The sequence below is a fragment of the Mytilus californianus genome, unplaced genomic scaffold (assembly GCF_021869535.1).
Source record: "Mytilus californianus isolate M0D057914Y unplaced genomic scaffold, xbMytCali1.0.p SCAF_14, whole genome shotgun sequence".
Taxonomy (NCBI): domain Eukaryota; kingdom Metazoa; phylum Mollusca; class Bivalvia; order Mytilida; family Mytilidae; genus Mytilus; species Mytilus californianus.
Window position 1 is genome coordinate 30246096 of NW_026262626.1, and position 16921 is coordinate 30263016.

Sequence of the window (16921 nt, forward strand, 5' to 3'; positions counted from 1 at the left end):
TTGCTTAACCTGCTGTTGTCCAACAAATGCACACATAACCTAATATAACATCATCTAAAACCAAATACAATGATTGGAATAAAGGGTCAATAATCAATAACACTGTTTTATATTTAACCTGCAGAATGATTTGTTGAATACTTAAGTAGTAACTGTGAAACATACAGCTAGCACTGTGTTCTCCCAAGTATTTTCAAAAACCATGGAATTTGAAATAGTACTTACTGTTTCCCTTAAGGTAGTAATTCACAGTTAGGAATGTGGTTTCACATTTTGGACATGGTGGATTTTTCGAATATGAAAGTTATTGTGCAATAAAATTCATTTTTAGATAGCCAATGACGAATTATGCCTTCAAAGAAGATTTATAGGACCATCAAGATTATTGTTTACATGTTTTATGGGCTATTTTCTGTTTGACTGTCGGCATTTACATATCCAGACCGCCCAGAAATTATTGTAATGCTTAGGAACACTTTTTTTTTCACACGAACTTTTTGACGCAATTTTAAGAAAAAATGAGACTAAAGACATGATTTTTATTTGGTCTCTTGATAGATATATGTAAACAGTTTCAGAAAAGGTATCATTCCAAGTGATTGAAATTCCATTTTCGGCCAAATTTTGGGGAAATATGAGTCATCTTTGCACCCATTTTTGCAATATTTTATAGCAAATAATTGCAGATTGTTGCCATGGATACAACAAAAAAGAAATTATATTTAACCATTTTAACTACTGAAAATCAAATCTCTGGGAGGTACTGATTACATATGTATATGCACATATATGACACAAACAGTAAACTTAATTTATAAGAAAGCAAGGAAAAGGGGATGGTAAAATTTATGAGACAGTGTAAATTTTAATTTTTTTTCCTAACTGTATATTGCTACCTAAATTACGGGTATAGCACCATCTATTATAAAATCTATTCCGATAGCATCATGGACCTGAGCTGATTTAGTCATTTGGTAACCAATTTATATGATTTTCAGGGTATTGTATATATGATTTTGAATATTCAGTTTTAGAAACATATTATTATAATGCTCCAAAGGATGGAGTATACTAGTTTATCTCTGTCAGTCTGTGCATCATTAAAACATGCTTCTATCAAATTTTTCACAGCAACTAAAAGTCACAGTTTCTTGGTATATGTCACCAAGCTTCATCTGGTTATGCAAAACTATAAACCATATCTTAGGTTCTTCGTCATGTTTGAATAAAACTTATAAATCTCTTTGAAATGCCATGGACATATATCTGAAATTTTTGCATTTACTGACAAATAGAGTCAACAACATTGAGTGGGGGTATGACCATCTTGTAAGGGTAAGATTTCTAAGCATTATCTTTTTTATAGGTATCAGATTGGTGGGAGGACTATGTCTACCTTAGTGGAAGATCACCTATAATGGTAAACAGCAACTTTTATGCAATTGTAAGTATGACTGTGAGGAATCCAAAGTCATAGTTATTCTATCCCTGAAATTTCAGATTTTTAAACATCTCATACCTATGTCTTAAGACAAAAGAAAGGCAGAAAGTGCTGTGAATGGATTTCTAATTTTCCAATTTGGTATTCCTGACAGGATTACTGTTGTGAAGACATGCTTATAGTTATGCAAGCTTATTGCCAAGATTTCAGGAAAGGTTTAATTAAGGCCAAATATGGCCTTGAATTTCAACTTTATCATAAAATTTCAAAATGGCCATAATTTGGTTCTTAAATGGTAAAATTGACAATGGAAATGGGGAATGTGTCAAAGAGACAACAACCCGACCAAAGAGCATAAAACAGCCCTATTTCAAAAGCCTTACTACAAGGTTAAACAAATCTTTTCATACAGAGTACATTCTAGACTTAATAGCCATGACATTTTAGATATATTGTCAAAATACGATTATTTTGGGTGTTTTTCCGACCTAAAAGCTTGAGGAAACCCTTGGCCGCAACCTAGGATCTAAAATGTTCTGTTACTAAAAGTTACCAATGATGATATTGAATTCCAAGACACAAATACTTTCTGGATCAGGGGTGGCAGCCAAAGTGAATTATGCTAAAAAACTGTTTAGTATCATGGAAAATTTGACCAAAACTGATGTAGATAAAACAAATAGTGCATACTAATGGGATTATTACTTTGTCATTTTTAATGCGATATGCCAAAAAAGAAGTTATTTTGTATCAATAGTAATATCACAACTATTTCCATGTGAAATGTAAAGTATTTTGGCCTGTATAAAATACATCAAAATCTTAGATTCCAATTTTAACCTTTCGTGAACTTACTCCTTTCATTTGGTATGCCTGTGCAGGACTACTAAAATATTGATGATTATACATTACATTTAAGAATATTTTTCAACTTCCAGCACACTTTTTGGACAGATTAGAACTCGGGGACTAAACTAAACGGTCGCCCAGTCGACTAAGGCAACCAGATTTTTGGCTGGGCGAATATATTTTATCATCCTGATAAAGCTGGCTACTGTTAATATTTTGCAGTGAATCCTATTTCTACCTTTTCCCCTGCGATATAAACAATAACTTTTCCCAAACGGAAACCTGTTTGTCTAATGAAAGCAGGAAAATTAAAAAGAGAATTTCTGAAAACTAGTAAGTTCATTTTAATAACCAAAACCAATCGGACAACTGTATTTTCTATACAAAGGCACAATTTGACATATACCCCTTCTCTAAACATGTTTTCTTATCGCTCATTTAAAGCTTATAGCATTATTTCATTATTTTTTTATTGTTTTCATCTTAACTGTTGAATCTGCATTGCTTCAGAGATGCATTCCAGTTGTCCAGGGAGTCATTATAAGCTAATTTTTTATGATAACTTGTACAGGCATCAGTTTTTATCAAATCTTGAATGAAAAAACGAAACCCAAATCTCGTTAATAAATATCTAAATATCTAGTTTGCTACGCAATCTCCAATAAAAAGTAATTGAATAATATGTTTGATCAACACTATTAGAGGATGGCTTGGATTTGAAATAGCTTTTAATGATTCATAGAAACAGCCATATTTTCTCAAAATGTCAACAGGAAGTTCAAATTGGAGGGAGACAATTTTGGTGGGAAATGTGCTAAAATCAGTATTGTCAAATCTTATGATATATTTCTGGTGGCAATAATTCAAATATTGTAAAGTAATCACTCATAATCTTTACCAGACTCGTAATCTACATGTAGGATTACCTAAAAAGACTTTATTAGTACATGTAGTATATGAAAAAAGAACATTTAAGTTAAATTTTATTAGTATGAACATATCAACTTGGTCCCTGAAAAAAATATTTTGGGGCCCAGCTGGCCCCTGGAGAAAACAAATTAAGTTTAGTCCCTGGAACTATTATTTTATTCTATCCTGACACAGACTTCTCAAAACAGAAAGTAGCCTGATTAGCTACTAAATCTATACACACTGAAATGTAATTTCCAATCTCTAAGTTCTCCTGTCTGTATACATATGCACTCATGCACTGTGTAAGATTTGGCTTATATCTTTAAAGCAGTTAATTCAAGTATGCATGTCTTAAATTTTGTCAATTTGCTGGTTAATTTGGGTTATTTTTATTAGCTCACCTTGCCCTGCTCTCATCACTTGGCATCCGGTGTTGTTGCCTATATTAACTTTTACACAAATCTTCTCCTTTGAAAATCATACCTGTCAACTGACCTGTATTTTGCGGGTGTGACCCATGAATTTACCAGCTCAACGGAGATTTTTCAATACCCGTCTGGGTCATCAATTAACCGGGAATTCATCAAATGACCCATTTTCACCCGTGTTTTAGTGCCATGAGACTTCCAATGTCTAAAATGCTCCTCTGAAAAATGCCAAATTTGAAATTTTTCCTGAACAGGTTTGATAGTTTGCCCTTAATTGAATGATTTACAGCTATCACAACATAATTTTGACACTATTTTGATTGAAAGGTAATAACAACTCGCTAACTATCTCATTAATTGTACCCCAGAAAGGTTGAACATACAATTCTATGGTCTGATTTATGTATTTGCCTTTGCAAATATCAATTATCCTATGAAAATCATTTTAAAACAATTTGAACCTCTTTACAACCATCTGTAGGAGAGATAAAGGTCCCTAAACTATTTTCAACGATTTATTTTGTTGTCACTTATAGTTATTATTAAAAATCCATGTGGTCTACCTGGGACTGCACATAATGTAGACAGTAAATTCTTCCTTCTCATTATCTTCCTCCTATGTATAGGAGCACATTAGCTATAGCTGATTTCTTATTATAGTTGGGGTTCACAAAATTCATTAATAAAAAACAAAGTGAATGAAACAATTAGAGGGCATTACTTTATATTGATATTTAAATAGTTAACAAATACCGGTACAGTAATGAAGTTAAAATGAAAACATGAATTGAAATTTTCAACAATTTTCAGCAAATACTTCATAATTGTAAATATTTGTAGGTAACTGGTATATGTTATAGAATACTAAAAAAAAATCCTCTAAATACTAAAATTCAACTGAAAAAAGTTTGTACCCATTATGACCTGCATTTTCCTTTTCATAGCAGTATTTCCCAAGGTCTTTCAAACCTTTCAAACCTTTCATGACATTCAATCCAGTTAATGTGGTGACTTCACTGGACCAAAGACCATTTTTACCTGTCATTTTGTTATTTTTCATATAAAAATTCTGAATATGTACTAGACATTTAGGCCAGTTTAGCAACAACTTTTACCGAACCAAATCCAACTTTACCAGTCATTTGCCAATATCCAATGGAACTTAGGAATGACTGTCAAAGATTGACTGGTATGGAAACTACATGACCAAATTTAACCAAACTTGGCCACAATCATCATTAGGTTATCTAGTTTTAATAATGTGTTTGATGACGCCGCCTGCCTACCAACATGGCACACATGGGTAAAAATAGAACATAGGGGTAAAATGCAAGTTTTATCTATTATCTTAAAAACAGCTAGGGGTAAAATGCAAGTTTTATCTATTATCTTGAAAACAGCTTTAAATAGAGAAAATCTGACGGGGCAGAAATGGTCAGAATGTTCAGATCTACCCAATGTCCATATATATATATATATATACAAGTCTAAATTGAAAACAACGTTCAAACCTATGATTGCGTTGGATAAAAAAACCGCTATTTTTATACGTGTGCATGCAAAACAAATTTCTTGTTAGAGGGGTCTAAATACAGCACAAACAACATTTTCCAAAAGACCAAAAAAGTGAAAAAGTATATTTTAACAAAACGCATTTGACCAACAGGTCGAACAACAAATGTTCTTAAACCCTGCTGACTGCCATTGGCGATTGCCAAATAAACAGATCACCGATGTAATAAATGGATCTTAATTAAAAATTTAATACTAAACAGAAAACAATAAACTTGCGGAAAAGATGATATACCGCAAACAAAAGGTGCAAAGGTTTTTGTACACCATATCCGGATTTCGACAATTAATGTCTCTTCAGTGATGTTAGGAATCGAAACGGTATTAGGAAAGCCATACAATTTACCTCAAATTAGGATAGACTCTTGATTTTGAGGAGTCAAAATAGGATGAACGGATCATATAAACCCGAAGGCAAATATAATACAAGCCCAAACGAAAAAATATAAACAAGTCTAAATTGAAAACAACGTTCAAACCTATGATTGCGTTGGATAAAAACCGCAATTTTTATACGTGTGCATGCAAAACAAATTTCTTGTTAGAGGGGTCTAAATACAGCACAAACAACATTTTCCAAAAGACCAAAAAAGTGAAAAAGTATATTTTAACAAAACGCATTTGACCAACAGGTCGACCAACAAATGTTCTTAAACCCTGCTGACTGCCATTGGCGATTGCCAAATAAACGGATCACCAATGTAATAAATGGATCTTAATTAAAAATTTTTACTAAACAGAAAACAATAAACTTGCGGAAAAGATGATATACCGCAAACAAAAGGTGCAAAGGTTTTTGTACACCATATCCGGATTTCGACAATTAATGTCTCTTCAGTGATGTTAGGAATCGAAACGGTATTAGGAAAGCCATACAATTTACCTCAATTTAGGATAGACTCTTGATTTTGAGGAGTCAAAATAGGATGAACGGATCATATAAACCCGAAGGCAAATATAATACAAGCCCAAACGAAAAAATATAAACAAGTCTAAATTGAAAACAACGTTCAAACCTATGATTGCGTTGGATAAAAACCGCAATTTTTATACGTGTGCATGCAAAACAAATTTCTTGTTAGAGGGGTCTAAATACAGCACAAACAACATTTTCCAAAAGACCAAGAAAGTGAAAAAGTATATTTCAACAAAACGCATTTGACCAACAGGTCGAACAACAAATGTTCTTAAACCCTGCTGACTGCCATTGGCAATTGCCAAATAAACGGATCACCGATGTAATAAATGGATCTTAATTAAAAATTTAATACTAAACAGAAAACAATAAACTTGCGGAAAAGATGATATACCGCAAACAAAAGGTGCAAAGGTTTTTGTACACCATATCCGGATTTCGACAATTAATGTCTCTTCAGTGATGTTAGGAATCGAAACGGTATTTGGAAAGCCATACAATTTACCTTAATTTAGGATAGACTCTTGATTTTGAGGAGTCAAAATAGGATGAACGGATCATATAAACCCGAAGGCAAATATAATACAAGCCCAAACGAAAAAATATAAACAAGTCTAAATTGAAAACAACGTTCAAACCTATGATTGCGTTGGATAAAAACCGCAATTTTTATACGTGTGCATGCAAAACAAATTTCTTGTTAGAGGGGTCTAAATACAGCACAAACAACATTTTCCAAAAGACCAAAAAAGTGAAAAAGTATATTTTAACAAAATGCATTTGACCAACAGGTCGACCAACAAATGTTCTTAAACCCTGCTGACTGCCATTGGCGATTGCCAAATAAACGGATCACCGATGTAATAAATGGATCTTAATTAAAAATTTTTACTAAACAGAAAACAATAAACTTGCGGAAAAGATGATATACCGCAAACAAAAGGTGCAAAGGTTTTTGTACACCATATCCGGATTTCGACAATTAATGTCTCTTCAGTGATGTTAGGAATCGAAACGGTATTAGGAAAGCCATACAATTTACCTCAATTTAGGATAGACTCTTGATTTTGAGGAGTCAAAATAGGATGAACGGATCATATAAACCCGAAGGCAAATATAATACAAGCCCAAACGAAAAAATATAAACAAGTCTAAATTGAAAACAACGTTCAAACCTATGATTGCGTTGGATAAAAACCGCAATTTTTATACGTGTGCATGCAAAACAAATTTCTTGTTAGAGGGGTCTAAATACAGCACAAACAACATTTTCCAAAAGACCAAGAAAGTGAAAAAGTATATTTTAACAAAACGCATTTGACCAACAGGTCGAACAACAAATGTTCTTAAACCCTGCTGACTGCCATTGGCAATTGCCAAATAAACGGATCACCGATGTAATAAATGGATCTTAATTAAAAATTTAATACTAAACAGAAAACAATAAACTTGCGGAAAAGATGATATACCGCAAACAAAAGGTGCAAAGGTTTTTGTACACCATATCCGGATTTCGACAATTAATGTCTCTTCAGTGATGTTAGGAATCGAAACGGTATTTGGAAAGCCATACAATTTACCTCAATTTAGGATAGACTCTTGATTTTGAGGAGTCAAAATAGGATGAACGGATCATATAAACCCGAAGGCAAATATAATACAAGCCCAAACGAAAAAATATAAACAAGTCTAAATTGAAAACAACGTTCAAACCTATGATTGCGTTGGATAAAAACCGCAATTTTTATACGTGTGCATGCAAAACAAATTTCTTGTTAGAGGGGTCTAAATACAGCACAAACAACATTTTCCAAAAGACCAAAAAAGTGAAAAAGTATATTTTAACAAAACGCATTTGACCAATAGGTCGAACAACAAATGTTCTTAAACACTGCTGACTGCCATTGGCGATTGCCAAATAAACAGATCACCGATGTAATAAATGGATCTTAATTAAAAATTTAATACTAAACAGAAAACAATAAACTTGCGGAAAAGATGATATACCGCAAACAAAAGGTGCAAAGGTTTTTGTACACCATATCCGGATTTCGACAATTAATGTCTCTTCAGTGATGTTAGGAATCGAAACGGTATTAGGAAAGCCATACAATTTACCTCAATTTAGGATAGACTCTTGATTTTGAGGAGTCAAAATAGGATGAACGGATCATATAAACCCGAAGGCAAATATAATACAAGCCCAAACGAGAAAATATAAAAAGTCTAAATTGAAAACAACGTTCAAACCTATGATTGCGTTGGATAAAAACCGCAATTTTTATACGTGTGCATGCAAAACAAATTTCTTGTTAGAGGGGTCTAAATACAGCACAAACAACATTTTCCAAAAGACCAAAAAAGTGAAAAAGTATATTTTAACAAAACGCATTTGACCAACAGGTCGACCAACAAATGTTCTTAAACCCTGCTGACTGCCATATATATATATATATATATATATATATATATAAACTGTCTGACATAACTTTTTCTAGGAGTTATTGCCCTTAAATGACGAAATTTACATATCAGTTTCATTTTGCCTATTATCATGAAAACTATAATAGTAAGAGAAAAACTTTGAATAGCTTGAATAGCTAAAATAGCTAAAATGGTTAGATCAAGACAACATCTACAAATAAGTCAAATTTTGCTGAAATCGTTAGTAGACACTTTCTTGGAGTGATTACGATTTTTTTACCCTTTGTTGTGTTTTGGGCAAAAAATAAAGAAGATAGACAGAAATTGTAATCAGAATAAATGATCAGCAACACAAGATCAACAAATATGAATTTTTTGGCATGAATTCTCTACTGGTCTACAACGTTGGAGAGTGTCCATTGTTGAAGATGTACATAGACCGACACATGCACTTAAGAGCCTCTAGTTTAATATAATAAAAGGTAGAAATATATATATATGACCACCATCTGAGTCAGACAGGTAGAAAGAAAAATATGTTAGTGCCCAAGTTGTATAGTCTATTGAACTATATATCTGACAACAGACTGGCATTCTAAAGTACAGAGATAGGCATGGCATATTATTGATTCCCTAGGAGAGAAGGCAACAACTCTGTTTGTGAGTGGCATTATAGAGGTTGAGACCATTCACCCAAATGGCCGGTATATAATAATCCAATTGGGGTATTATAATTCAAATGGGAAATAAATTTACAGTGCAAGAAGCTTAATTATACCCCACGCAACGAAGTTGTGGAGGGTATAATGTTTTTGACCCGTCCGTCAGTCTGAAAGTCCTGTTTCTTGTCATCACAACTCCTCTCAAACCACACAACAGAATTTCATGAAACCTTTTTAGATAATAAGGGCATACTATGTATATGTGCATATCGACAAGAAAGTACGATTCAATTTTTTTTCTAGGAGTTACGCCCCTTTGAACTTATTTGCTTCAATATACTACTGCAACAGTTTGTCATCGCAACTCCTCTGAAACAACACAACAGAATTTCATGAAACCTTTTTAGATAATAAGGACATACTATGTAGATGTGCATATCGACAGGAAATTATGATTCAATTTTTTTTTCTTACCCGTACAGTTATTTTATTTCTCCAGTGACAATGTGGGAACGTGGGGTATGTGTGCGCGCTCACTAAGGTTCTTTAATTTTTTCAGCAAAAATATTGAAAAGTGAGTTTGTTTAGGTCATTAGTAGCATTAACATTTGGTTAGCCACTTTCCCAGAAAATGAATAAATGAATTGATCCGTCTGAATACGGCATCTTCTAAGGGATCAATCTCATAAACAATAAGGAATTCAGAAAATTTGCTAACAAAAACTTGTTGCCTTTCACTTATTCGTTTACATTTTGTAATATTTTCCCTTGAATCCAAAAATACTTTTATATCCATTTGGGGTATTATAATTCCCAAGCACATTTGAGTGATTTGTCCCAACTTGTTATAGATAACATCATCAAGGTGTCGTTTCCTAAAGTTTCAGATAAGACTTTCTTTACATTAAAAGAAAAATATCCATGGCTGAATAAAATATGGGGATCTCTAGCATGTTTTGTTTTGAGTGTAACACTGCCTTAGGAGACAAAACAATCACAAGTGTATGTGAACACAAAGGCTCTCAAAAATTCAGCTCTCAACAGTGATGAGGCATTATGAGAGTCAAAACCCAATATATTCATAAGCTTGATGGTGAAAAACATAATTCCATTTTTGCCTGAGGGATGAACTTGAATAAATGATGCCAATAAAAAACATATTTCACTCAATTACAGAAAAATATGGTAGGTAAAAACCCCTTTTTTTATAAATTCTTATCTGGAGCTCTGTGTTATCTGAGAGTGCATGAAATTTAGACATGTTCAATAATTTTCAACCTTTACTTTACAGTCAGGCTATAGATATAACCATGATATTTCAGATCTACTTTAAAATATGTTTCTACTATCCAATTTGACAGTCATAGCTATTCCTATTGAGAACATGTGCAAAAATTCACAATGATATGCACCTTCTAGCGTTTTTAACAGTTTTTAAGGGAATCCCAAAACAGGACAAATTCAATATACCCTGAACATGAAATGCGACGGTGAATTCAAACAAGACTTTGGAATATGATGCATGGATCCCTACTATTTCTAAGGTGTAAATATAAAAAGAAATAAAAGATCATAAAAGAGTGGACAATTTTAGGGTTACAAAGGTTTACCCTCAGTTCAAATACTATTTTTTGTCCACCCCATACCTTAATATGATTCGAAATTATTCAAACTACTCTTCAAGTTTTTGATTTCGATCACTTTGATTATGTTCTACAAGAGGCTCTATCACGCACAAAGAATTATTGAGAAAATACTGATATGTATGATTACATTATTCAGAGTTCAGGAAGGTGCTGAACATTATACTAAACATTGGCCTCCTGAAAAAAATTGCTGAAACAATAATTGTCAATAAACCTTTTGGTAAATACTAACATCTGGAAATGAATATTCTGACCTGATTAATGCTAAGATAAAAGTTCCAAACTATATCAGCAATAAGTCCTTCCAAATTTAAATTTCAAATTCACCAGACATCCTGCATGACAAATGAATGCCTGTGTTGTATTTGTGAAAACTTATCCAATTTTTCTAACAGTATAGGATGTTGTATTGCTTACAGTGAAATTGTTTTAAGAGACTACTAAAGGGAGAGCACAAAAGTGGTCTCACAAGACATGTGGTCTTTAAATACAGGTCAATCTATATAAAATGCACACAGAGGAATCTAAAATTAATGGTCTTATAACACAGGTGTTTGCTTGATACAGGTGGTCTCTTAATCAGGTTTTACTGTACCGGGTACATGTATATATGCAATGCCCCCAGAATGCTGGTTTTATTGTATTTTTTCATTCATATAGAAATTTTATAACTGGTTTCCTCTTGACCAGAGCTTTTTGTACAACACGACTTCATCTAATATATTATGAACACAATATTGAATCCTCACTTTTGATAAAGACTTTCCATTGTAGATATGTCATGTTTCTTCACTTAACATTATAACTTCAGTTTCTGTGAAAGTATGTTTTTTTATGCATTTTTTTTTTATTTCAAGGATGCAGTATTGCTCCATCCATCAAAGGTACAGGTAGCCAGAGCTGCTAATATAATCCATGCCATGCTTCAGTATAGGAGAGATTTAGACAAAGAATCGCTAATGCCTGTAAGTTATTGTACTTATATAGAGCTTAAAGTCAAATGAAACTTCAAATAAAAAAAAAAAAAAATTGATTCACTTATTTGTCACTTGCTCCACATGCTCTGTGTTGATTGTTTATCAATGTCACAATCTGGTAAACTTGTTCGACAAACTCTAAAGCTAATTAATATATATAATAAATATAAAAAACGTGAATACAGGATTTAGTTTAGTATATATGCATGCATTGGTTCAATAATTTCAATAGCATTAAAATTACAAGAAACTCATTTCATATGACTTTAACTAAATGTACTGTATAAATAAATAAATCTATTGTAGAATTTTATGTAAATTGGACAGAAGCTTTTTTTTTTAATCAAAAGCATGTATCCAGAGCAAATTAATGTAAATATTTTTTTTTTCATTTTTGTACGCCCGTTTACGGGACGTTTTATGGTATACCTTCATCAACATGTCAGACAATAACTCAAAAAGGCTTAAACCAATTTTCATGAAACTTTGGTGAATTGTTTATATCTATTGACGTATAAAGCTTAATGCATGCATAGGTAGTCCAGGAACACAAGGAGGTATTATATGGCCCAAACAAATCTTGTCAATAATATTTCCCCAGCAAGACAATCAAGTCACATTTACTTCCAGTCAGAATGGATGGGTTGCTGTAACTACAAGGTAATAGTTAAATGACAAAAAACACAGTTTTGTCAATGTTTACCTTTGAAGTTTGTATTAATATAAAAAAATAGACTGAAAATGACCATTTTTTAGCTTGAGTGGGTTCCATCCCACCAGTCAATCTTCCACCTCACACCACACCCTCCTCCCATGCCATCCACCCCCAAATCTCAATACACAGTTTTATAGATCAGTATGATATGATGATTGATATCAGTTACAGTATCAAGAGTCCACTGCTTTGCATATAATTTGCATATGTTAGCAAATTTTGGAAAATGCCTGATTTTCTGGGGTCGAATCAGTTAATTTATTACTTTTAAATTTAGTTGATGCTCAACAAAACAGTGCCATTATGTTCAGCTCAGTATGAAAGACAGTTTCAGACAACAAGAATCCCTGGTATTGAAAAAGGTATTATATGTTTCATAAAGAAAGATAAGATTTAATCTTAAATTTTTGAAAAAGTTTAAAATTAGAAAATATTGTGTTACTAATTAGTTGCAATAAAGCAGTTACATTATACAACTTGTGAAATCAGTGAAACTTGAAATGCAATGCAGTGAAGTTATGAAGGTAATCATACCATAAATGATATGAAAATAAGGATGTAGCATGATTGACAATTGATAACTTTTACCAGAGACCAAAGGACCAGGATTTAAGACCACAGTATTGCTAAATCAACAGGATATAAGTATAAAAATCAAATTTGACATGAATCTGCGTAAATTTTTTGCATCGTATAATGCTATGGGGTCGTCGTCGTCCGAAGTCACATTTGGTTTCCTGACAATAACTTTAGTTTAAGTGAATGGATCTATATGAAATTTTACCAGAAGGTTCAATACCACAAAAGGAAGGTTGGGATTGATTTTGGGGGTTATTGTACCAACAGTTTAGGAATTAGGGGCCAAAAAGGGGCCAAAATCAAGCATTTTTGTAGTTTCCGGACAATAACTTGTGTGTTAGTCAGTGTATAGATCTCTCAGAAATTGTACCACAAAGTTCCATATCACAAAGGGAAGATTGGGATTAAGTTAAGGGGTAATTGCCCCAACGGTTCAGGAATTGGGGGGTTCTAAAAGTTTGGGGGGATTTTTTTTTTCCAATTTTTATGGGGGGTTCATATTTTTTTTTCTTCAAAATTTTTGAAATTTCAAATGATTGCACAGTATTGCGCAATAGCAAGAAATCTTCAATTGCACAGTATTGCGCAATAGCAAGAAATCTTCAATTATACAGTATTGCGCAATAGCAAGAAATCTTCAATTAGCCAGCAGACTACACGAAATTTGTCGGACCGTCGAACAAATCCGGTGAATAATGGATCGGTCTGGTAAAATTTTGTTGAATTCCGGTCCGAATGTCCGGTGTTGTTTTTTTCATGAATTTTTCTAGCATCATCTAGCAAAATTCACAAACGATCTCAAAATTCATTTTCATGTTTACTATTCATGACAGCGATGTTTATTTTGTTCAAAGGCTAGCTTTATGCCGAAAATCGCCAACAAGTAATATGCAAATCCGAGTAAAAACTTATCTGACCGACAAAAACAACAGACAATGGCTGCCATCAACCGGAAATGTAGACAATACCGGATCAGATTCCGGGAGCAGATAAGGCTAATTCCGGGTTTGCCCGATTAAATACAATAAATAAATTTAAAAAATCCAAGCAGGTCACAAAATACAGCTATGAAATATAAACACAGAATTGAAAACCAAAAGATATATGAAAAAGAAAGAAGAAACAGGAAATATTTTATACAGAAACTCTCAATTATTTTTAGTTCACAAATAATTTTCACGTCATGTGACATTACTTTTCTTATTCAAGTAATTGTGCACAAATTTCACCAAAACATACACGCTTGTCACAAGATTTTGTTTTTGTGCATTTTGGAGATGAGTAGGGCACAACAAGCCATAAGTTTGTTGTATTTTGTCAGATAATATACAATTAGATGTAAAAAAAATGGTCTGGTAAAATTTCATTCGGTCTGGTAAAGCTTGGTTGTTGTTTACCAGACCGAATGTCCTGTAAAAATAAAATTCATTCGTGTAGTCTGCAGCCAGTATTGCGCAATAGCACAGTATTGCGCAATAGCAAGAAATCTTCAATTGCACAGTATTGCACAATAGCAAGAAATCTTAAATTGCACAACAGTATTGTGCAATAGCAAGAAATCTTCAATTGAAAATAAATACAAATCTTTTAACCAATTTCAATGGGATTAATTTAAAGTCTTTAATTTTTGGGGGTTCTAAACTTGTATTACTTTTTTGGATATTGGGCCCCATTTTTAAATTGGTCTACATTAAGGTCAAAAGGGTCCAAAATTAAACTTTGTTTGATTTCATCAAAACCTGAATTATTGCGGTTGTATGATATGCTGAATCTTATTGTGCATTTAGATTTTTTATTTTGAGCCTTGTTTTCAAATTAGTCCATATTTAGGTTGGAAGGGTCTAAAATTAAACTTTGTTTGATTTCAACTAAAATTAAATTTTTGGTGTTTTTTTATATGCTGAATATAACCATGTTGTTAGATTTTGGATATCAGACCATTCTAGGTAAATTAAATGTCCCATTTCAAATTTTTAAGATCTTCGACCACATTTATTTTGTGTCAGAAACCTATATTATGTCAAAAATTGGATCACAATCCAAATTCAGACAGTATCAAGCTTGAATATTGTGTCCAAATTTGCCCCAACTGTTCAGGGTTAGACCTTTGCGGTCGTATCTGGCTGCGCTTTATTTTCATGAAAATTTCCACTAAAAGTAGTATTTAGTGAATTACTGGCATCTTATTTTGTAAATTACTGAATAAAACAAAACCAGTCAAACTTGTATATAAAGGTCACCCTTGAGACCAGAAAAAAAATGACTATAAAAGGTGACCTTTGAATTGAGGTTTAAAATGCATAGGTATTACTACAGTGGGACAATGACACCTTGTGAACACGACTTCTCTGAGACTATTTGACAGAAAGCTTTCATACTATAAGTATAGTAGGATCATTTTCCATCATGAGTTATTGACTGTAATATACTGTCCTTTTTATTTTTACATTTTTATGGGAGTTATGGGACTAAGACCAACTTTTATACAACTGAAAAAAATTTAAGGCCATATAATGGTATGGCCTTGTCGTTGTCGTCGTCCGAGGACATTTGGTTTCCAGACAATAAATTGAGTATAAGTGTATGGATCTCTATGAAATTGTACCACAAGGTTCCATACCATAAAAGGAAGGTTGGGATTGATTTTAGTGGTTATTGTCCTAACTGTTTAGGAATTAGGGGCCAAAAACATGCATTTTTCTTGTTTCATGACAATAACTTGTGTAAAAGTGTAATGATCTCTACTGGTGAAAGAGCAATTATATTTTGTGTGAGTTGCATTACTATCAGTACATATCAGTTTGACGACAATTTTGAGGCCCTGCCCCCTAGGCCATGGTCCAGTGACTTTGAATTAATTAGCCATTTTCAATGGAAAGTTTTCTGCTTAAGTTATTTTGATAGGAACTACTTGTGATAGATCAATGATATCTTGTATGAAGTTGCATTTCTATCAGTACATTATTATTAAGGCCCTGTCCAAAATTAAACTTTGTTTGATTTCATAAAAAAATGAATTATTGTGGTTCTTTGATTTGAAAAATTTAACCATGTATTTAGATTTTTATACAACCGCAAAAAATTTTGCGGTCGTATATTGGTATCACGTTGTCGTCAGCGTCGTCAGAAGACATCTGGTTTCTGGACAATAACTTTAGTAAATGTAAATAGAAATCTATGAAATTTAAACACAAGGTTTATAACCACAAAAGGAAGATTGGGATTGATTTTGGGGGTTATGGTCCCAACAGTTTAGGAATTAGGGGCCAAAAGGGGCCCAAATAAGCATTTTTCTAGTTTCCAGACAATAACTGGTGGAACCGTGAAAGGATCTCTCTGAAATTATACCACAAGTTTCCATACCACAAAGGGATGGTTAGGATTGTCTTTGGGGGGTTATGGCTCAAATCGTTTAGGAATTAGGGGCAAAAAAGGGTGAAAAACAAGGGTTTCCTGGTTAATGGACAATTAAAAAAAAGTAAAATGTTATGTTTGGATTACCTCCCTTACACTGCTTTTAAATTATGTATAAAGAAATGTTGTATTGTCTTGAGGTGATTAGCTGTCAATTTATTTTTGGAAGTTACTTTTTAAAAATGCTGATTAAGGAATATTAATTTTAGCCATGATTATGTATGTCATTTTCTATTTTTAAGACTCTTATGATGTAATCAATGCATAATGTATTGCACAAAAGCAAAAAATTGAATATAAAATCAAATCATATAACCAATTCTAAGTTCTTAGACTACAGTTATTCTGTGTCAGAAACCTATTATGTGTCAAATATTTAATTACAA

General features: G+C 32.7%; 1 protein-coding gene across 4 annotated transcripts in view; it reads left to right on the plus strand.

Moving 5' to 3' along the window:
- Window positions 1–16921, plus strand: part of LOC127724656 (carnitine O-palmitoyltransferase 1, liver isoform-like) — a 212107-nt gene that overhangs the window by 58570 nt on the left and 136616 nt on the right. For all 4 annotated transcript variants that reach the window (XM_052231687.1, XM_052231689.1, XM_052231686.1 and 1 more), the window contains 3 exons: window positions 1367–1444; window positions 11708–11815; window positions 12820–12904. In XM_052231687.1, coding sequence (XP_052087647.1) covers window positions 1367–1444; window positions 11708–11815; window positions 12820–12904 — 271 coding nt within the window. The remainder of the gene's footprint in view (window positions 1–1366; window positions 1445–11707; window positions 11816–12819; window positions 12905–16921) is intronic.